The sequence below is a fragment of the Hypanus sabinus genome, chromosome 7 (genome assembly GCF_030144855.1).
Source record: "Hypanus sabinus isolate sHypSab1 chromosome 7, sHypSab1.hap1, whole genome shotgun sequence".
NCBI lineage: Eukaryota > Metazoa > Chordata > Chondrichthyes > Myliobatiformes > Dasyatidae > Hypanus > Hypanus sabinus.
The window spans coordinates 136,108,642-136,131,872 of record NC_082712.1 but is presented as its reverse complement, the minus strand read 5'-3'; the positions used below and the strand labels follow the sequence as shown (position 1 = coordinate 136,131,872).

At 37.5% G+C, this 23,231-nt stretch overlaps 1 protein-coding gene across 1 annotated transcript in view; it reads left to right on the top strand.

Moving 5' to 3' along the window:
• The window catches only part of otog (otogelin), a 234,389-nt gene extending 212,016 nt beyond the window's left edge, over nucleotides 1–22,373 (top strand). The window contains 10 exon segments of the mRNA XM_059973944.1: nucleotides 1,854–1,955; nucleotides 3,716–3,814; nucleotides 3,900–3,940; nucleotides 4,034–4,109; nucleotides 7,013–7,191; nucleotides 7,676–7,780; nucleotides 12,061–12,180; nucleotides 13,565–13,610; nucleotides 17,473–17,552; nucleotides 21,350–22,373. Coding sequence (XP_059829927.1) covers nucleotides 1,854–1,955; nucleotides 3,716–3,814; nucleotides 3,900–3,940; nucleotides 4,034–4,109; nucleotides 7,013–7,191; nucleotides 7,676–7,780; nucleotides 12,061–12,180; nucleotides 13,565–13,610; nucleotides 17,473–17,552; nucleotides 21,350–21,550 — 1,049 coding nt within the window. The 3' untranslated portion in view covers nucleotides 21,551–22,373.
• Nucleotides 22,374–23,231: the final 858 nt, after the last annotated feature.

Below are 23,231 nucleotides of genomic sequence, written 5' to 3'. Positions count from 1 at the left end.
GCTAAAAGATTTCATGATAGTACAGACTAGTGGATTACAAGATGAGTACATTTGGAATTATCCACTTTGGTATGGAAAACTGAAAGGCAGTGTCTTGTTTAAATGATAAGAGTATGTTGATATACAAAGTATTTTAGATATCCTGCAGCAATTAATGCAAACGTGCTGGTGCAGTAGACAGTTAGGGCAAGTGGTATGTTGGCTGGATTGCAAGGGTTTTGCATGCAGAGAAAAGCAGCTTAGTGGAACTACATAGAACCATGGTAAGACTACAGCTGAAGAATTATGTGTACACACAGGTCAGGATATGCTTGCCCATTCACCAGAGCAATTCACGGGATGTCAGAATTGTCTGCATAGACATTGGGTCAACTTGGTCTGTATTCTCTCAAGTTTAAAGTAATCAGAAAAATTAGTGAAATGTACAAAATGTTGCCAATGCTCACCAGGTTAGATTTTGGGAGAATATTTTCCTTTGTCAAGGAGAAGGAGATCAAAGCCAGGGCTCACAGTATCAGGATGTGGAATAAGACTGGGATGAGGAAACAATTCCTCCCTCAGAGTGGTGAGCCTTTGAAATTCTCTCTCATGAAGGGCTCTGAGGGCTGAATACTTTTGAAGAGGAGATGCATGTATTACTAGACACAAATGTCGTTTAAGAGTTTGAGGAGCAGGATGATGGAACTGTGATATCATATCAACCAAACTGCTATTGAAACATGAGCAAGCTCAAGGGCCTGAATGGTTAACTGCAAGTACTATTATTAGTTTGTCTCAAGAAGAAGAATTGACCAAAAATGTTCTTTTCAAAATGGTGTGAAAAGTGCAAATGTTCTCCATCACAGGATTCTTTAAACTATAATTCTCAAGAGGAACTACTGCTTCAGTAGTAGGATATGCTGGAGTGGAAAAAGGGAGGGAATGTCATATATCTGTGTCATCTGAGTTGGCCATTTGGAACAAGTATCAATGTAGTGTCAACCCCCCCCCCCCCCCCCATGAAAGAAACAACCATTTCCTCAGACCTTCTATTGTTTCTCTCATGGAATCCTCAAAAATGGTGTAGATCAAGATGGAATGGGCTGCATCCTTCAACCAGAACATAAAGTTATGTGCACTAATATCCAGAGAATTGGACTATTAGTTAAAACAATGAGTTTGGATCCCACCAGGATATATGAGGAACTTAAACTCATGCTGCAGTATTACAGGAGGTTACCGAGTGTGCGCTGCACGCCAGTTGACCCCGTTGTTTGCTCAGTGGCTTTTTTGCCGTGATGTGACATGCAGTGCATATTTTCATGCACTGCATAGAACAGGCAATAGCATTTGGGAAATTGAAAAAGAAACTACTGGAAATATAAAACAACAACAGTTAATGTTGGAAATGATCAGCAGGTAAGGCAGAATCTGCAAAAGGACATTTCAGCTCAAGGACTTACACCTGCTGATGTTTCCAGTAGCTTTGTTCCACTCTCTAAGTCAATCACTCACTGTGTATCATGTAATGGCTTAGAGACAAAGACTTTGCAGTATTTCAGTTTCTAACCTGCAACATCTAATACATGGTAAGTCACCATTGTTAGGTCCCATTGGTTTCTCTAATATTGATAGGGAATAACTAGCAGAAACAGCCAATCTTTGCTTTGAAAAGAGATGCAATCCTTCCTTGTAGTGATCAATATTATTTGAACCAAAGCAAGTATATAAGAAAAGTAGTGAAACTCACAAAAACCACAGTTAAAGTATGAATGAGGACTGAATTTTAGCTTAGCCCAGTGTGCGGAAAGATGTCACTTCCTGAATGTAATTGACCAGTAAAAAAATTGTTCTTCTTTTCCCTTTGTACTTAGTGTGCAGTGCTTGCTCTGACCAAATCCCTACCTGCCAAGAAGGAGAGATTCTTACTGTGGACAACAATACAACTGAGATGTGTTGCCCAGACTACCAGTGTGGTGAGGATAATATTTTGCCATTCATGAAATGCATACTCATTGCGAGTTGATAACAAACAAGTGTAGCATACTTCAGGTGCTCAAGTTCTAGTTCAGTTTATTGTCATTCAACTGTACACATGCATACCACCCCTACAGACCAAGGTGAACAGCACGGTACATATAACTCACATACACAGCACAACACACAAGTTGTGTTATGGTTTAATTTCTGAAAGCACTATAACAAAGCAATGCCAGCTCACTGCTTGGATTCTCCCTCATGAAAATGGGATAATTTTAAGATAATATGCCTCTGCCTAGGCAGATAGACTGACTTGAAGCATACTTTATCTGTACCTCAAAATCTGGGTCAGGTTCAGAGGCCTCCACCTAGAAACTGAAGTTAAGGTCAGCTGTGTAGCTCAGAGACGAAATGTTATACTATATTTCAGGACTTTGCACTGTGACCGGAGGGGAGGGTGGAACACACAAAACAAAAGCCACTGGAACAGAGTTCAAGTCATTTTCAAGTTTCAGGGCCAAAAAAAAATGCAATTTAGTGAGGAAGTGAGAGCACAAGAAGACTAAAGTGCAAGAATTTAACTTTGGGTTTTTGGGGAACTGGCACATCATAGATCAATGGTAGCAGAATGTGGATGAGCTGGCTGATGGGTACCTAGCCATGAGGTTGCAAGGGCAGTTAAAAATAAAAGCAAAATGCTGGTTATTTTAATTCTGAAATAAAACCAAAAAATTTTTGGAACACTCAGCAAGTAGCATTTGCTGGAGAGAAACTTCAAAGGCAACTACCCTTTTGGTAGAACTGGAAAAAGATAAACATGTCTTGAACTGGAGGACAGAAAACAGGGAAACAAAAACAAGATGTATCAGAGTGGAACGCAAAAGAAATTAAATAATAGAAATGTTTTTAGTGCAAAGTTGGAAAGTGTGGTTATGAGCCAAGTAATGAAGGGCCAGTCTCATAGGTGTGAAGGGGAGAGGCAGAATTGTAATTTGGAATGGTCAAAGGAAAATATTTTGAAAGGTGGAGATGTTGATTATCTGACGTTGTTGAATTCAGTGTTGAGTGCAGAAGACTGTAAAGGTGCCCAGTCAGATTATAAATTTATATATTCCTTATTTATATTGAATTTTAATGGAACACAAATTTGAAACCAAGGACAAGTAGCTAAGAAAAGATTCATTCATGGTTGAATTTGGACAGAGTAAGGCATGATTGGAGGATCAGTGTTGAAGGGTAGAAGGTCAGCAGGCTTTTTGTGATCAAGGGTTTGAAACACAGTAAATCAGGGAAAACTGGTCTCTACAAATCAATCCTGGATTTGGCGATTTGCATTTTTGAAATTTAGTTCGTTGTACCACCCATTTCAACTTTCACAGTTGTGATGTCAAGCCTCAGGATGATTCCAAGTTTTACTTTTGAGTCTCATCAGTCCATTGTAAACTGAGTTTACAGATCTTGCTTAATCAGGACAGTATGGTGCTAGGTGGCTACTTGAACGAGTGCTGCCGAAGGGTCTCAGCTTGACACGTCGACTGTATTCCTTTCCATAGATGCCGCCTGGCCTGCTGAGTTCCTCCAGCATTTTGTGTGTGTTGTTTGGATTTCCAGCCTCTGCAGATTTTCTCTTGTCTGCAATGCAATACTCATATTTAGAAGTTAAAGCTAGGGGAAACATGCAGATCTTTGCCTACAGTTCGGTTCAGAGACATGCATTTTTCTTCTTCAGTAAATACTTGTGGTTTGTTTCTCCTAGTTTGTGAAATCAATCGATGTCCAAAATTTCAGTGTCCTACTGGAATGCAAGAAATCCAGGCATGGAGTCCGGATCAGTGCTGTCCATTTCATTCCTGTGGTATGAATTCCTTTAATTTCTAAAAGATTCAACAATTTTAGTGACTTAAGTAAATGAGCTTCAATTTATATATTTATTTTTTTAGAATGTGCTTGTGACACAATTCCTAAACCTCAGTGCAAACTGGTATGTAATATGTGTACATATCTTTTGATTTGATATAATTTTTATTTTCATAAACAGGAGAATTATAATTATTCCATCATTTGACTATTTTAGGGAGAGGTGTTAGTATTAGAGCAACAGCTTGGAAATATCACAGCCAGTCCATGTAGGTGTCCTGAATACAAATGTGGTAAGTTCACATTTATCATTCCCATTCTTTTGTATTTTCTCTCCATTTAATGAAATGGTCTACCCTCTCATTTCTTCGTCCAAAGTAAATGACAATACACTTCCCAAAACTGTATTCCATCTGCTACTTCTTTGCCTATTCTCCTAATCTGTCTAAGTCCTTCTCTAGCCTTTTTACTTCTTCAAAACTACCTGCCCTTCCACCTATCTTCATATCATCTGCAAACTTCGCAACAAAACCATCAATTTCATAATTCAAATCAATGACGTATATTGTAAAAAGTATCGGTCCCAACACAGACCCATGCGGAACACCACTATTCATTGCTGCCAGCCAGAAAAGGCTGCCTTTATTCCCACTCCTTGCTGCCTGCCAATCTCACAAATATCACTGTGATGATTGTATGCTCTAGTATCAATTGTTTGGTGACAATAAAGTATAAAGTACCACAGCTTTATGCATGCTAGAATATTTTGAGTAATATTATAGGCTCATAGCTTGTTAAGCAGCCTCATGTGTGGCATCTTGTCAAAGGCCTTCTGAAAATCCAAGTACACAGCATCAACCAATCCTCCTTTGTTTATCCTGCTTGTTATTTCTTCAAGGAATTGCAGCAGATTTGTCAGTCAAGATTTTCCCTTGAGGAAACCATGCTGACTATGACCTATTTTATCTTGTGCCTCCAAGTACCCTGACACCTCATCCTTATTAATTGACACCAACATCTACCCTGCCACTGAGGTCAGAATAACTGGCCTATAATTTCCTTTCTTCTGCCTTTCTCCCTTCTTGAAGAGTGGAATGATATTTGGAATTTTCCAGTCTTCCTGAACCATTCCAGAATCTACTGATTCATGAAAAATCTTTACTCATGCTTCTCGAATCTCTTCAGCCACCTCCTTCAGAATCCTGGAGAGTGCACCGTCTGGTCCAGGTAACTGATCTACCTTCAGACCTTTCTGTTTCCCAAGAACCTTCTCTCTAGAAATGGTAACTTCACACACTTCATAACCTCAGACACCTGGAACTTCCACCATACTGCTAGTCTTCCACAGTGAAACTGATGCTAAATACTTATTCAGTTCATCTAATATTTCATTGTCCCCCATTACTACCTCTCCAGCATCATTTTCCAGAGGTCTGATAACCATGTTAGTCTGTCTTTTACACTTTATGTATCTGAAGAAACTCTTTAATATTACTGACTAGCTTAATTTTGTATTGCATCTTTACATTCTTAATGATTTTTTTTAGTTGCTTTCTGTCGGTTTTTAAAAGCTTCCCAATTCTCTAACATCCAACTATATTTTGTTTGATTATATGACTTCTCTTTGGCTATTATGTTGGCTTTGACTTCTCTTCTTTTGTCATTATTCTGGTTATTTTACAAGAGAAAAAACAGGATGGTTTTTGCATACTTAACTTTGGTTCAAATCATGGACTTCATGATCTTGCAAATAATCTGCACTTGAGGACACTGTCAAATATTTGAACTATAGGGGAGTCTGGTGGTAGGGGAGAGAGTGGAAAGCCTGTGTTGAACCATGATTTTGTCAGTCACAGCTTCAGTTATTTCAGTTCAGCTTGAAAATTCAATTGGCTTGTTCTTGTTCCTGTTTCTTAGTTTTCTAATTTGCTTACTTTAATTCCATTCCCATTGAGTAAAATGGGCCTGATTTTGTTGGTCATTTCCTTGAATCTATAACTAGTTGGGATGCAGGGGGCATACAGTAGCTTGATGGCTCAACACATCCTCCAGCTGGTGGGAGGGCTACAAGAGCCACCATGACTAAAACTGATTCCAAATGATCTTTTTTGAAACACGAAAGGAAGAAAATGGGAGGAAACAGAAAAGGGTTGTTATAAGGAAAGAGTGGGAAGTTAGTTGAAATAAATAGAGTGGGGAAAGGAAAGAATGAGATGAGTAGAAGAGGCTGAAGAGATGAAAGTGTTGGTGGTAAGAAGAGAAGAGGAAAGAGGTCTGGAAAAAGAGTAAGAGCTCAAAGGAGAGAAGCACAAGGAAAATGAAAAAGGGGTGAAAAGGGGAAGAATTCGCAAGGGGACAGAAGTACAATAGACAGGAAGTAGGAGTGAGAGCTGGAGAGTGATTGAAGCTGCAAAGGGGAGATGGGATAAGAGACCGGGAGAGGGAAGTAAATTGGCAAATGACAGCATGGGAGAAGGAGTTACACAGTGTGAGAGAGAATAGATGAGGTATGGGGAAAGTCAGATGCAGAATTGGAAAGGAAGAGGAGAATTGTGAGGGTTAGGAGAGGAGAAACAACTGTGCAAGACAGGGGCAAGTTGAGGGATAGGGAAGGAAAGAAGGCATGGAGGGTAGATTTAATTAACTTTCAGTGCATAATATAAGTTACTGGAGCAGCAGGTAGGATGGAAGAATCACACAATTGCATTTGAAACCAACATTGAACTTCCATTCTAAGTCTGTGGAATGAATAGTTTAGAATTCAAAAGTGAAAATGAATTCTAAATGAGTGATTAGATTATTTAGTTCATTTGTGCATTTTATTGCAAATACAATAGAGCTGATTTGTTCTTAATTAAGTCAACATTTTTCTACTAGAAAAAGATTTATTTAACCCTATATTGATAATGTATCTACTTTTCTGAACTCAGATATGTTACTTATCAAGGACAGCTTCTATCCCACTGTATAAGAACTTTGAATGGTCCCAAAGTGCGATAAGGTGGAACTTATTGTCTGCCTGCCCTGCACTTTATCTGTAATAGTGATACTTTATTTTGTATTCTTTTATTGTTTTCCTACAATGCACTGTAGTATTGAAATGATCTATAATGAATAACATGCAAAACCAGGATTTTCATTGTACACTGTAATAGTAAACCAATTTACCACTTTATTTTCATGCTCTTTGTCGCAGTAAATGACCAAGTATGTATCGATGGAGAAAGAGGTATATTACGTCCTGGACAAGCTATTGTGGAGCACACAGCAGATGGGCTTTGCTACACCACACAGTGTACACACAATCAGGACAGCAACACTGGTTTTTATCAGCTGCTTGTCACCTTGATCAACTGCTCAGCACAATGTGATATGGTAAATGTTCATATATTAGATGTACTACAAAACTGAGAATAAAGAGACAGCTGAGACACTGCAGTTTGTAAGAAAATTGTCTATTGTAGAATAAACAGAAATTTAATTCATGGAGCACTTCTCTTAATATAACCAGATAAACTCCCACCCACCCAAAAATCAATGGGTAGAGGATAATTGCAGATAAATGTGTACAAATTAAATATATTTGCATCATTGTAGCAATGTTGTTTTATTGAGGAAAGTAGAAAAACCCAATCATTTCCACTCTGTCACTTTACAGCCTTCTATGTAATGCAACTTTTCATAAATTCGATAAGGCATTGCTTTCTTTGTAAGCCTACAGGAATTATTCAGTTAAATTATATGTACAAAAGTTTAAGAAATATGCAACTGAAAAACATTCTTGAAAATATGTTAATTATGATTTAGCAACGTGTATAAGTGGGATACATTGACTTATCCTATCAATTGTCATATGCAGAATCAGGTTTACGTTCCTCCTACTGACCAGACTACATGCTGTGGTCATTGCAAGAATGTTTCTTGTCTTGTTAACTTGGGAAATGAAACCACAACCATTCACAAGGTAAGAAACGATCTGAGAAAAACATGGAAGACAATGCAAAAGTCAGTATTTAAAATTCAATGTTTCTCCAGTCTTAACTCCCAAAATGTCAATTACTGTTATTCAGCAAATTTTGTCTAATTGACTGTGTTTTTTACTATTTAATTAACAAGATACCATTATCTGCACTTTTTATCCTGTTTAGTGCACTTCATGAAAGTGTGTGTTGTCTGTTATGCACTACCTATCTGAGATGTGGATTGGGAGTTTGATTTCATGATATCAAGCTGAGAAGTTTGATCTATCTGCATCTTTTTGATATAGGGCACCTTCCAGCAAAAACAAGTCTGAAAAAGTTAAATGTTAATCTCAACACTACCATATATAGTTTGTATCTTATTTTCATCACCAAATACATCACTCTGCAATTCAGCCAAACATAGTTTGATGAGGAAATTATATAATTATTCTTCACTTTTTTTGTATCCTTAGTATGACTGATATTTGTCTAGGAATAGCCCTGGTTCCAGCACTAGTATGCACTGCTGTAGTGTATTTCAACAAGAATGATGGGAACACAAGATTTGCCTCAGTTAGCAAAGAAAACTTCAAGTGAATATTTGCTCTTGGTCACCATCCAGGAACTGCTACTAAAAGTGTATCCACATTGAGGTTAAAATTGGGATTGTGCCATCCCTGTTCAAAATAACTATCTGGATATACAATGAAATCTAGTTAATTGGGACACATCGGGACCAGTGCACTTTGGCCCAGTCAGGTGACTGCCCCAATTAGCTGAAGTTTAATGGAAACAGTTAAAAGGGTATATAAAAAACAAACTACCATTTAACTGAGTAACAAATTGCATATAGAAATGAAATTCACAATAAATTAGAACACCAAAACTTCTGCAGAACAACACAACTGTATATTAGTTCCTAATACTTATCAACCATTGCATTCATTCAGTCTACACTAATGGGCTCTTTTAATTGACTGTAAATGAACAAAATAAGCATGGACACTAGTGCAGATGGTGGGCTGCCATCAAACAGTTCTTCTGATGATTGCGGACTCCAGATTTTCATTTTAATTGTAACATTCAAGATGATTCTTGATACCTTCAAGTTCTTCATATTTCTTAACTTATTGAAGAAGTGAAATCATTTCATTTTCACTTCCAGCCATTTCTGACATCTCCAAGTCAGAATGCTTGGAAATAGAGTGAACAAAACAGTTCTGAATTGTCCATTGCTTATTACTGACCGACTATCAGTGACAAGAATCACCGCTATTTTAACACAACCATGCAATTGATGCTATTTAAAAGCTGTTCATTCTAAGCACAGTGTAATGTCTAATGGCACACAATGTGCATGAGACTAATGCTAGTTTGAAAATGTTTGGCAACAGTCTCCTGATCCAATTGAGTGATACAGTGCCCCAAATAAACAAAGGGCAACTCGGCAATTTTTTAATTTGTTTTTATTCTTCAAGAAGTGTCCCAAATAAGCAGGTTCCCCAATAAACTGATGGCCCAATTAACCAGAATCCACTGTGTAAAGAATCAACCATCACATAATCAATTCAAGAGTTCATGTCAAGAGCATTAGTTGGATTACATCCAATAGCCATAACAATAAGCAGCTATGTAGCCAATCACGTCAAAGCATTCTCACAGACAATAAGTCAGCTAAATTACCTTAACTGTAATTTCATAGAATCCAAAACAAAATTTAGAGAATCGTTAGGCTAAATATTAAAGCATTACAATACTGTATTTTTGTAAAAAAAAATGCTATTTATTTTTAAAATATTCTTCTCTTTGTAATTACAATCCTCATGCATGAAGTTAACATTTATTTAGATGTTCTAAGCAGCAATGATAGATTTGTACAATATTAAAATACTCAAATCTCATGTGATAGAGTGTAATATTTTCAGGACTTGTACAGCACGAGGGAGTTCTAAGTATCCTAAGTGATTTCACTGTTTTCTACCATGTTATACAGTTCTGTGTAAAAGTCTTAGGCACGTATCTATTTGTGGACTGAGAGTGGGAAGGGGGAAAAGGGGAAGTAAGAGAGGAGGGTGCAGGAACCAATTGTTTGGAATCAAATGACTTTGCCTGGTGTCTCAGGGCTGGGTGTGTCTGCACCTGTGCCACTCCCCATCCCAGAACTCCTTCTCTGCCACGCTCCCATGATACTCCTTGCCATTCCCAACATCCTTTTTCCCAAACTCACTCTCCACTCCACGTTGACAAATATAGTATTGTGCAACAGTCTTAGGCACCCTAGCTATATATATTGTGCCTATTCTTTGTACAGAGCTGTATGTAAATATTTTGCAATAATATAACAAATTGATCTAGTTCAGTACTTACATTTCATCTGAGTACCTTTTCTTCAACTGACATCATTACATTAACTTTCATAAGTGACTAACATTTCTTCTGAATTCAGACACTCTCTGAAATGCCTGGAATGCTTGCTGAGACCAGAGCTTTTTATTTCCATTTTCATCAAGGATGTATCCTTGCAGTCTGCTCCTTAAAGTTGTTATCGCTGAGAGTGCCAAGTCCTGCCCTGGCCTTCATACGAGGCTTAGATGCTAAGCCCAGTAGAACCTTTTCTACTGACAGGAGAAGGGGCAAAGGAAGGTTATAGGCACCTTAAAACTAAACTCTTCAGACAGATGGAACCGACGCCGTTTGGCATCAGTGGTGTTGTGAGAGTTACCAGTCAGCATTGAACTCAATATGGAACTGGCTTAAGGACTCCAGCTCCTGAGTTTTCCAGCCATGGTTGGTAGCTCATCAAGGAGAAGGAAAACTCTGCTCCCTTGAGGCTATATCCACACATAGGGAAGACTTTAGAAGTAAATCCCATGGAAAAATCTGGAGCTGGGGTCCCTAAGGCAGTCCTACAATGAGTTCAACGCTAACTGCTAACTTCTACAATGCAGCTGGTGGCAAACTGGTTCATTCTCTGTCGTTCCCTTGGATTCAACAGCTGCGAGGAGAGAGAAAGCCTGCAACATGAGCTTTGCAGTGAACCAGTTCAGAATGCTATTTGCTTGCTTTATTGTTTTCAGGATTTGGTTTTCTCTCTGTACATTGGGTGTTTGACCATCTTATTTTGTTTTTAATGGGGTGTGTGTTGTTCTTTGTTTCGTGGTTGCCTGTGAGGAGATGAATCTCAAGGTTGTAGAAAGTATACATACTTTGATAATAAACATACTTTGAACTTTTTGAACGTTGTACATGAGCAACAGCTTTCTCTTGATAGAGGCAATTCAAGGGGGCTTGTACAGCCGTTACTTGCGTACTGGTTGACATTGCTGTTATCTGCATGATATGTAACATCCATTGTCGACCCCAACCAATGGAGGGCCTCAATACAATCTTGAATGATTTATAAACATTTTATGTTATCTCCTGGAATAATTAACTGTTATACCAAGAGCATATATACCATGTCTGGCCATGCATCAAAGCTATTTGAAAAATACCCTGAATGAACTCAGCAGGTCGGGCAGCATCTGTTGAAATGAACAATCAATGTTTTAGGCCGCGACCCTTCATCAGGACTGAAGAAGGAGGGAGCAGGGGCCCTATAAAGAAGGTGGGGGGAGGGTGGAAGGTGCCAGGTGAAAAACCAATCAGAGGAAAGATCAAGGAGTGGGGGAGGGGAAGCAGGGAGGGGATAGGCTGGAGAGGTGAAGAAGTAATGAAAGGGGAAAGAACTACGGGTAGTAGAAGAAGGCAGAATCATGAGAGAGGTGATAGGCAGCTAGAAGAGGACGCAGAGTGAAAGTGGGATGGTGGAAGGGAGAGGGAGGAATTACCAGAAGTTGGAGAATTTGGTGTTCATACCAAGGGGCTGGAGGCTACCTTTGTCGAGCACCTCCGCTCCATCCGCCTCAACAGACAGGATCTCCCGGTTGCCACCCACTTCAACTGTGCTTCACATTCCCATTCCGATATGTCCATACATGGCCTCCTTTACTGCCAAGATGAGGCCAAACTCAGGTTGGAGGAGAAACCCCTCATATACCGTCTGGGTAGTCTCCAGCCTACGTTTCGGAGTGTTGTATACACAGAGAGAACTTCTTCAAAATTTGTATTGAATAAGGATAAGAAAACATGAGCTTATTAAACTTAATTCCTGCTTTTATTATAATTTGCAACTTGTATATTCGTCCTCCTTTCACTCAATGTCAGGAAAATGTTCCAATGTGTTATATGCGAGTCTGTATGAAACAGTACCTTATTGTGTTTCATTTTCTTCTTTGAATAGCCTGGAACATCTTGGATGTCTAACTGTGTCAGGTATGATTGTACTGACACAATTTCAGGACCCATCTTAATAACCTCAAATGTCACTTGCCTACCTTTCAATGAAACTGCATGTTTGAAGGTTAGTGTGTCACATGCCAAGGTGTTCAAAATAATTTCACTGACAACTTATTTTGTATTATTTTGTAAGTAAAAGTACAGAGTATTTATTTGAATGAGCAGAGTTATAGATCAAAATCAAATTATTTCGAAATAAAGAAAGTACCCTTCAAGTAATATTGGCAATGTGCATGCACGTGCTTGTACTTGTCAAAGTAGCACCATCATTTCTGAGTAACTGTATAAATAATTAAGAAATATGGTGTTATTTTTAAAAATTATAATATAGTCTGTATGATAATTTTATTAGTAACTTAAAGGCTATCTATCTGCCTTGTACTGTATGGTACAGGATGCCACTAGAGCATCACCTTTACTGCAAGATAAGATTTATTTTTAGAAGTGATATGTTGGGGCAATTTTAGAACACCATTATGGGGAAATTCACAATAAAGAAAACCTGCATACCCCATTCCTGAATGGAAATGAGATCTTGCCCAACATCCTTCTTTGCCACTACATAAAGCATCACTTGAAGAAACCAAGAAAAGGCAGGGCATAATTTTGAGGTTTGGAAAGTGTGTCTCACATGGGGATAAATCCGTGAACCATGGTGATCCCAAAAGGCAATATTTCAGTCTTTCCTACTTGTCTAAATCTCAGTTTCTATCTCACGGACCAAAAAGGTTCGCCCAAATATATGTTTTAAACATTTTGTAGATTTTCATTGCACCACACTTCCAGATACAGTTTTCCAAGTTATATCAAAAATTTGTGAAAGGATTTCTTTTCTATTTTTCAGTGTAGTTTTACTTTAAGTTATGACTTCCAATATGCCTGACAAAATGTTACTTGCTCTATCAAAACTCTTTATGTAATTTGTAATTAGAACTTTCATTAAACTTTTCTACTCTAAAGAGAACTACCAGCTTCAATGATCTCCTTATGTAACTAAACTGTTATCAGTTAACCCTAAATCTTCTTTGTTCCTTCTCCAAAATGATTCGTAGTACTGCAACCATGTCTGAGGAGAAAATTGAAGAGGGTTAAGTATGACTTACTGGTCTTTGTATTTAATGTTCCTATTCACAAGCAAAGTATCTGATATGCATTTTTAAGCACCTCCTGGGGTGTGAAAATCAGTTGAAGCATAAGGGCATTGACTGCATTCTGTACATTTGCTGTTTACCAAAGTATTAAAAAAAATTCCAGGTTAGTAACTAATCTTAAAATGCTTGGTTTACTGGTGCACAAATGCAATGCTACCTATTACTTTTCATCAACCTGTATTAAACTGGTACATAAGCATTCTCAGATGTATTCTTTACCAGGTTCAAAAACTCTTGGATATAATTTGAAGATCAACCTTGCTGTCACTGACAATAATTAAAACTTTTTTTCCTCAGATTGGAGGATCAATTATAACATACATGGATGGCTGCTGTAAAAGCTGTGAGTAATCATTTAATTGAGATCACTTTTGAATCAGCACTAAACAGCAACTCATTAAAACTGTTTCATTGTCTTAATTATAAGAATAATAAACAGCGCAAACAAGATGTTAGTATCTATGAAAAATAAATTATGACTGCTACAATGCATTTTTAAGATTTCAGGAGTAGCATCAGGAATCAAAATAGTTGCAATTATTATAGCACAATTATTAAAGCCTCAAATGAAACAATCTTATTTGTCCCTTGAAAATTAGCTTTCCTCATGCCTAATCTTTATCCTTTAAAAGGCCTTGTTGATTCTGTTTCTACTGAACTTATAGGTAGTTTATTCCAGACAAAGAGCAATGATGAAGAGGCATTTAGACAGGCAGGGAATTGATGGAGATCAAGTTTATTGTCAGTGGATATCAAATTTATTGTCATTCAACCGCATACATGTATATTGCCAAACAGAACAACATTCCTCTAGACCAAAGTACACAACATAGTAGCTATAACTCACACATAACCCATAAAGTTACCAGAAATAAATGAACAACTTGTAAGGTGCATATACAATTCAAGTTAAAAAGTTAACAGTATAGTGGTAGTGGCCCTTCATATATGATGAGACCTGGGTGGTGGCAGGGATTTCTGTAGTCTTATGGCCTGGGGGAAGAATGTATAGGCTGGTGCACAGTTTTAATTGGCATTTTAATCAGTATAGTTATGTGGGCAAAATGACATACTCCTCTGCTTTACTGTTAAATGTTCCGTAACATTTTCCTCATTTATCTTTTGTTCCAAGTTTTAAATGTGCCCCCCAGTCTTTGATCTCTTTGATATTGGAAAGAATTTTCCTCAATAGCTCCGTAGTTTCATTTAATATCGGAGAATGTATACAATATACAATGTGAAATTCTTACTCTCTGGACATCTTCGAAACAGAAAAAAAAAGCCCAAAGAATGAGTGACCGAAAAAAGACGCAAGAACCCCAAAGCCCTCTGACCCCCTCCCATGCAATCTGCTTTGCTCCAGGGAGAATAACCCAGTTTTCTAGTCAAATGTAATTCCAAATATCCAATTTTTTGTATAATTTTAGTGAATCTTTTCTGCATTTTTCTATAGGAGCTTGCATGCTTACTAAAATTAGATAATCAGAATTGATGTGACTACGTATGTGACCCAAGCAGAGATTCGGATCTGAGTCAGGTTAATGGCATTTGTCGTGAAATTTGTTGCTTTTCAGTAGCATCACATTGCAATACATAATAATAAAAAATATAAATTACAATAAGAAGTATATGAAAAAAAAATACAGTGGAAAAAATATCGAGGAAATGTTCAAAGATTCATTATCCATTTAGAAATCTGATGGTGGAGGGGAAGAAGCCATTCCTGAAATGCAGAGCACGTGCTTTCAGTATCCTGTGCTTCCACCTTGATAGTAGCAATGAGAATAGGGCATATCCTGAGGGATGGGGACCCTTAATGATGGATATTGCCTTTTTGAGGCATTGCCTTTTGAAGGTGTCCTCAATGCTGGGGAAGCAAGTGCTCATGATAGAGCTGGCTGAGATTACAAATTTCTGCAGCATTTTCCTGATCCTTAACAGTACAGTGCAGTTTTGTACAGATTTTATACCTATGTAATTTATATTTCCATGTGTGAATTGAAGGATAACATACACTTTATTCATCATTCTCTCAATACACACTGCCATATGGAAGATTTCATGAAGAACGTGCAATGTAATTATTCTAGGATGGAGAAGAAGAATCACTGAAAACATTGTGCAATGGGGAAGATTTTCCAAATGTTACAGCTTGCATATGTTCCTTGGGGACAAACTACCCATATAAACGGAGTAATTTTCTTTTCAAGCCAGTGACCAATACATATTGACAGTTTTACATAGCAGTACTCATGTTGGTTGAATGTCTAGATCATTACTTCTTGAGTTCATATAATCTTTCTTACTTTTGTGAAACATTTTTACCACTCTATGCACACAGTTCAAGAACACTTACAGTGTTTAGATTTTTATATGACAGTTTTGAAATGCTCTATTTGCTAGCTACACTTAGTGGCCACTTTATTAGGTACACCTGCACATTGATGCAAATGTTTAATCAGCCAATCATGTGGCAGTGACTCAATGCATAAAAGCATGCAGACATGGTCAAGAGGGTCAATTGTTGTTTAGGCTAAATGTCAGAATGGGGAAATATTATCTAAATTAGTTTGACCATGAAATGATTTCTGGTGCCAGATGGGGTGGTTTGAGTATCTCAGAAGCTGATGATTTCCTGGGATTTTCACACAAAAAAATTCACACTAGCATTAAGAGAGTGGAATGAAAAACAAGACAGCAAAACAAAATTGAGTGAGTGGTAGTTCTGTGGTTGATTACACCTTGTTAGTGAGGGAGGTCAGAGAAGAACAGCTAGATTGGTTCAATCTGACAGGAAAGTGACAGTAACTGAAATTACAACAGTGGTGTACAGAAGAGCATCTCTGAACACACAACATGTTGAACCTTGAAGTAGATGGGCTGCAGCAGCAGAAGACCACGAACATACACTGAGTGTATTAGACATTGTTTCAACATTCTGAAATATTATCCTGAATTTTGCTAATGAAACCTGATGATTGTGCTCCTCACATTTGCTGTGGTAGAGTGGGATAACATAATAACTTACAAGTCAGCCCGCTAAAGTCTTCTGAAAACCTTTGACAGTAAGCAAATTCTTCCAGATACCTACCACACTCCACATTTAAAAAAAATACTTTCCACTCAGGTTACCTTTAAAATTTTCTGTTTTAACTTTAATAGCATATCCTTTGGTGTGTGATATTTCTAATGTGAGGAAGTGATTCTGGTTATCTACTATCTGTTCCTCTAATAATAAGATAAGAAATCCTCTATCTGGTCTCCCAATCAGCATCCAATGTTCTAGGGAGAAAAACCCACATGTATCCAACCTTTCCCCTATAGTTAAACCCCTCTAATCCAAGCAGTATCCTGTTAAACTTCTTCTGCACCCTCTTCACATCCTCCCTATCCTTTCTATAATGGGGTGTCCAGAACTGTATGCAGTACATGGTCTAACTAAAGTTTGTGTACTGTAGCTCCAGCATGACTTGATTACACTTTTACTAAATAATCAATGATTTCTGCCATGTGCTTTCCTTTTCACCTTTTTCATTTACATAACCACTTTCAGTGAACTTTGGACCTGTACCACAATGCTATTAATTGTATAACCATACTGCATTAACTAGCATAGCTAAGTGCTGTGGTATTGTGCAGCATTCATAGTGTTTTCCTCCCTCCCTCCTTACTTCTGTGAGCTCACTTTAATACCTGATTGTTAAATCCCTTTGTTAATCTCTCCACATACCTCCACCCAATACACCTGTTTCAACATTTTGACTCTATTCACATCAGCAATAACCGAAACTTACCACTTCATATTTCGATCTTTTTGCTACTAACACAGCCATTCAATGATTGTTTTCTGTTGCTTTTTTGTTGGTCCTTCCACCATCAAGAAAATTAGAGCTATTCCCAAATCCAGAAATCACTTGTTGTCAGACACAAGCAGGGTAACACTTTTTGTAAAGTAATTAAGGTAGCGTGCAGTCATCTGAATTGAATGCGGCTCTAAGTTATTGAAAGAAAGAAGCAAGAATAGTCAAGCAATGAATGAATACTGTAAGCAACTACACAAAAATGTCATTGCAGTTGTGAACAGAATTTGGAAATCTACTTAACTACTTAACAAAGAAGAACTGATCCTTAAAAAAATCTGCATTTTAACAAAATGATTCATGTTATTATGAAATGCATATTTTAATGGAAATGATTCTGTACAGGTAAGGAGGATGTGAAGTCATGCCAGAAGGTAGTTGTGAGGATGACCATTCGAAAGAACGATTGCCGAAGTAACAGACCAGTAAGTAACACATGAAGTAGAAGAATCCATATTTTTGTATTGAGTCATATGCTCGATTAAGCTAGCTATTGTTTTCTCAGTACATTGAATACTGAATGGCAGAGACTATTTATCCTACAAGCACATCCTTATATGATCTTTTGTTTTGGAATTTTCTATTGTGTCTTCATCTTTTCAGAGGAAAAGCATCAGTAAATAATCCAAGTTGTTCTTTAACTTTGGTTCAAAGAAAATTTAGCTTGACGTGTCCACTTTTCAATCCTATAACATATCAATCTTAGTCTACAATTTTGAATACATTTAAACGCTGCACTCCGAGATTTCATAAATACTTGGAATAGCCAGTCCTTTCCCATGGACTCAGACTGATATATATTCTTTTAGAAAAAAGTACATGTAAAATATGCAGATACTTTGGGAACAACTTGCCCCAGTTTTCCTGCTTAGGAAACTGGATATTAAATTATCTAGTTGCATTACAAAATTAAAGAGATTGTGATATAATGAATCTGTATGCAAGTCTCTTATCGAATGTTGTTTTGTTTAAATGAGGTCAAGTTATGGGAGAAATGGGGAAAATGCTCCTCTTTACAGCAGAAAGGTCAGTTATAATATCAAATCAATTTAATTTAGACCATGCTGGATTTATCTATTGAATAGTTGTAATTTCAGAAATTATCATACACAAGTTAATCTGTCCAGAAAACTGCAACTAGATAATAAATTGAACTAAGTACCAATCAGCATCTTGGTACGTGCGGGCAGGGACAGCCCTTGGAGTCCTCAGCACTGACTGCTAAAGTTTAGTTCAAACACAGACTTTGAAACCTCCTGAGTAACATCTGCTGCCCTCCCTTAGCTGATAAATCTGTGCTCTTCCATGTTGAACGACACTTGGAAAAAGTACAGAAGGCAAAGACACTGAATGTGTTCTGAGTAAGGAGTATCACTGCCCATCACAAGAGTAGTTCGGCTTGTTAAACCACACAGCAACCTGACCATGTCCTCTAGGATATTGCTGCCATATTGGGCCTGCGGCAGAATGTGTGGACATTCATGAGGCATAAACATATTTAACCTTGCCCTGACCAATCTATTTATGGCGCTGTAGCCATGACAGTGTATGGTAGCTGTAACCACTGCACAGTTGATCTGGAGACAAAGGACCATCTACACACTGAAAGTACTTTCCATTGTGTTATGTGACAGATCTGACACCTCAAAACACATGGGGCTCAGTGCACTATTGGCAGCAGCAGCAGGTATATACCCTACTGAAGACCAACATTCGTTCAATGAATAGTACAAGGCTTCTCTGAGCATAGTAAGGTGTCTGTGAAGTAAAGATTTAACGAATATCCCCATTTCATTGTTATTGGACCCAGGCAATGAAGAAAAGGCTGAAGCATCCTTCACCATGTTGAAGCATAGTGCTAAATTGTCTGAGAATGACCCATTCACAAAAAAAGACAAATTTAATCTGGCTAATTACTGCCTCATAAGTCCACTCAGACTTGGCAGTAAAATGTGATGGATGCCATCATGGACAGAACTAAGAAGAAGCATTTATTCAGCAATAACCTTCTCTGGGTTTTGCCAGGGTCTCTTTGCTCTATATCTCATCCCTGCCTTAGTCTGGGGTCGATAAAAGAGCTGTGTTCTAGATGTGAGAGGAGAGTGACTGTACATGACCTAAAGGGAGCTTAGGGTTTCTTGGAAAATTGAAGTCAATGGGCATCAAAGAGAAAACTCTCCTATGGTTGAGTCACAGATGTGGTGTGGTTGCACAAAGTAAGGTGGTTGTAATTTGTGGAGGTAAAACATCCCATCCCCAGGGCATCTGTACAGGAGTTCCTCAGGGAAGGATCCTGGTCTACCCATCTAAAGCTGCTTCATCAATGATCTTTCTTCTATCATGAGGTCAGGCACAGGATACTGGATGCCATTTGCCCAGTGTTCAGTTTAATTTGCAACACCTCAACAAATGGAGCAGTCTATAACTGTTTGCATAAAGACGTGAACATTCAGCCATGAATTGTTAAAAGCAAAGTAACACTGTTGTCTCAACAGTGCTGGACAATAATCCTCTCAAACAAGAGAGTCACCGACCCTTGCCACCCACTTACAACACCTTTGCCGAGTATCCACTATCAATAAGCTAAAAATTACATAAGCTAAATTGGACAAGCAAAGAAATTCCAGCAGCAGATTAGAGCTGGGCATTATGTAGCAAATGACTCACCTCCTGCCATCCCAAGGCCTTTATACCATCTCCAAGGCACAGTTATAGAATCTGCTGCAATTCCCTGGATGAACGGAAATCCAAAAACTCTCCAGGACACGTTTTTTGTCACTATCCATGATAACGCATTTTACCCTAACTACCATCCTAAACATTTATTCTCTTCACCTGATACAGAATGGATGAAGTGTGCACCATCTACAAAGTGCCCAGTAATTACATTTCCAGGCTATTCCAATAGTAATTCCCAAACCCACAACCTCTTTCATCAAAGAAAAGTACAGGAGACATATGGGAACACCACCAGCTACTATTCCCCTCCAACCATGCACCATCCTATCTGGGAAATGTGAATTGCCCAACTATCATCACTGACTTAAAGGTTGGAACTCACAGCCCAGCAGGACAATGGGGCTACATTCTCCAAAAGAATTGCAGTGCTTAAAAATGGGACCTCTAGATCAGCATCTCAAGGGAAATCAGGGATGGACAACAGTCACTGGCCATGTCTCTTAGATTCCAAAAATAAATAAGATAAAATGAATATTTATATTTAATATGAGATATTGTGAACGGAGTACAAGGACACTTTTTATCACAATAACTGCCAAACAATAATTAAAAACAAAAAATAATTTGTTAAGGAATAAGACAAGACCAAATTAAAAATTTAATTTTGGCTCAGTTTATTGATACAAAGTAAGAAATATTAAAAGTGGTATACAACACTTCTGTTTAAGGGATAGGCTTAAAAGGTTATATTTTTAAATAAAGTAGTTAGAAGGGACTTCATGGTGTGAGATTTAAATGGTGGGCACTGGTGGTGGTATAAAATGAGATTGGTGTCAGAATTTAGGACACCAGAATCACAGGAATATAGAGTGTTTGATAGGGATTGTGGGGTAAGTGGTGCTATAAACAGGGTAGTTAACAGACATAGGATTTTGAGCAATTTCCTGGTGGTGGAGGTAGGCTGTAATTCTATTGGAGAGGAACCCAGGGTCAATCGAACGTTAGTAGTTTATTTTCTGACCAAGGAGAGAGATAAGCACTATCATACTGAGCTTGTGATTGGTGCTGATGACGAAGACCTCTGATTTCCCAATATATATTTTAAAGAAATTGTAGTTGAAATAAGATTGAAATGCAAATAGTCTGTCAACACAGGTGAGTGAGGAGTTGCAATAAGTGTCTGAAAGTAAGAGGTAATGCATGCAAACTGACTTCCATCAGGTTAGAAGTCACGAGGGAATGGTTTGTAGGTGAGAAAAATGTCAGAACCAAAGCCTGATCCTGAGAGTTTGGAGTACACTGTTCAGAGCTGTCTGGAGACCTCTGCTACATAATCAAATCATGCATGTAATTTAACTGCAATATATCACACAAGAATACACACTTGGTTAAAGCACCAGAGTGATTGACTTCTGAGGAACTAATATTCAATGCGCATAGACAACTTCAGGAAAAGGGGAAACTTGGGTGGGAAGCTATAGAATTATTAGAAATTAAGTTTTTTTTGTATTGCACAAAATTAATATGTTCTTCTGTTTTCTAGGTGAATATAGTATCGTGTGATGGAAAATGCCCCTCCGCCAGTATTTACAACTACAGCATTAACACACATGCCAGATTTTGCAAGTGTTGCCGGGAAATTGGGCTGCAGAAACGCATGGTGCAACTTTACTGCAGTGGAAACTCAACCTGGGTTAACTATCCCATCCAAGAGCCGACAGACTGCTCCTGCCAGTGGTCCTAGAGAGTGATCGGCAGAGATGAACAAAGAAAAAAATGCTTCTGCATCACCTGTGAAACAAAGGATTTTGACTATTTGTAGTTTGATGCCACATGCAATCTAATAAAATTAATTCCGATCTATATTTAGGAATTCTTATTATTTCAGTTTAACATTTTTCTGAATATCCATTATTGCAACTCCATTATTTTTAAAACAGCCTGAAATAGTTCATTAATTTAACTCACAAAAGAAAGCTCTGATTCTTGCCTGCTTAAGGTTGTCAAAAAATCAATCCAGCTAACTGGAGCCCACTTGTGCAGGATGCTATTCTTCGAGTTGTCCTTGACTTTATAAAATTGTGTCACCACATGCAGTTTACCATGAGGTGTCTGACTTCGGCAGAAAGTGTAGGAGTGGGAAATAATGTTTTCCTTGTTACTCACTGCCTCTATTAGAGGAGCATTGACCTCACACAAAATACATTACCAAAAACTTTTATAAATCATAGTTACACTAATACTTTAATTATTCATTTTTATTGAAATGTTGTCTGAAGAAACGTTTTTGTACTGCCTGGTTATGCCAATGGATTTATTGAAATACCTTGATACATTTTTTAATTCTCATGCTTTTAAGTTTAGCATAATTACTGATCAATTTCCCGAAATATTTCAGTTTGTTATTCTTTTGAATCATATATATGCATTAAAATTATCAGAGAAAATTAATGCAACAAAAATCGATAAGGATAGTTTTTGATATATGGTAGATATCTGGTTTGTTTTAAATACAGTTGATTGGGTTCTGTATATTTCTGTGTACTTTATTTAAAAGTTAAAACAAATAAAAGCATCTGTTTTGTATTTGTGTGCATCCAATATTTAATCAAAATCGTTGTGAAACTTGAGTAATTATTTTTTATGATATGCAAGTGTTTGAGTTTTCCTTTTATATAAATGGAATGTGTAAATCTCTAATAGAGATAGACTATCATGACTATACTAATTATATGAATAAAGATACAAAATAAGTGGATTACTAATTCTAATCAGCATGTCTGCCTTTTAAAATATACACTGAATGCATGAGCAATCCTGAATTAAAATATTTGCTCTGTAATATACCATAGGATGTGCACATAATTTCCCACAAACATTAATAGTCTTGAAGACCCTTTGAACAAGTTATTTATTTTTATTTTGAGATACAGCATGGTAACAAGCCCTTCTGGTCGGTAAGCCCACTCCACCCAATTATACTCATGTAACCAATTAACCTACTATTTCTTATTTCTTTGGTATGCGGGAGGAAACTGGTGTTAGTTAACCCTATTGAAATGACTGTCTAAGAAATTGCAGGGGACTTGCTGAGGATGTTCCATAACTTTCTCTTCATTATTGTTTAACTACATATGTTTCATTATCTATTATCATCGTAACCATCCAAATGACAATAAGACTGAATAGCAAGAGAAGTTTTTTGAGAATTTGTTATCATTAAATAGTAAATATTTTTGTTTCATGATATCATTCAGAAATTCCAATTACTTTATTGAAATTTTCACTCACTTTGTAAAACTACAAAGTATCAATGGAGTGTTAGCGGACAGATACTCAGTACTTAAAGGGTCTCCACATTCTAACCAGTTCCCTTCCACCACCACGCTCCTCTGTCTGACGAACTGGTACTTACCCTCAATAAT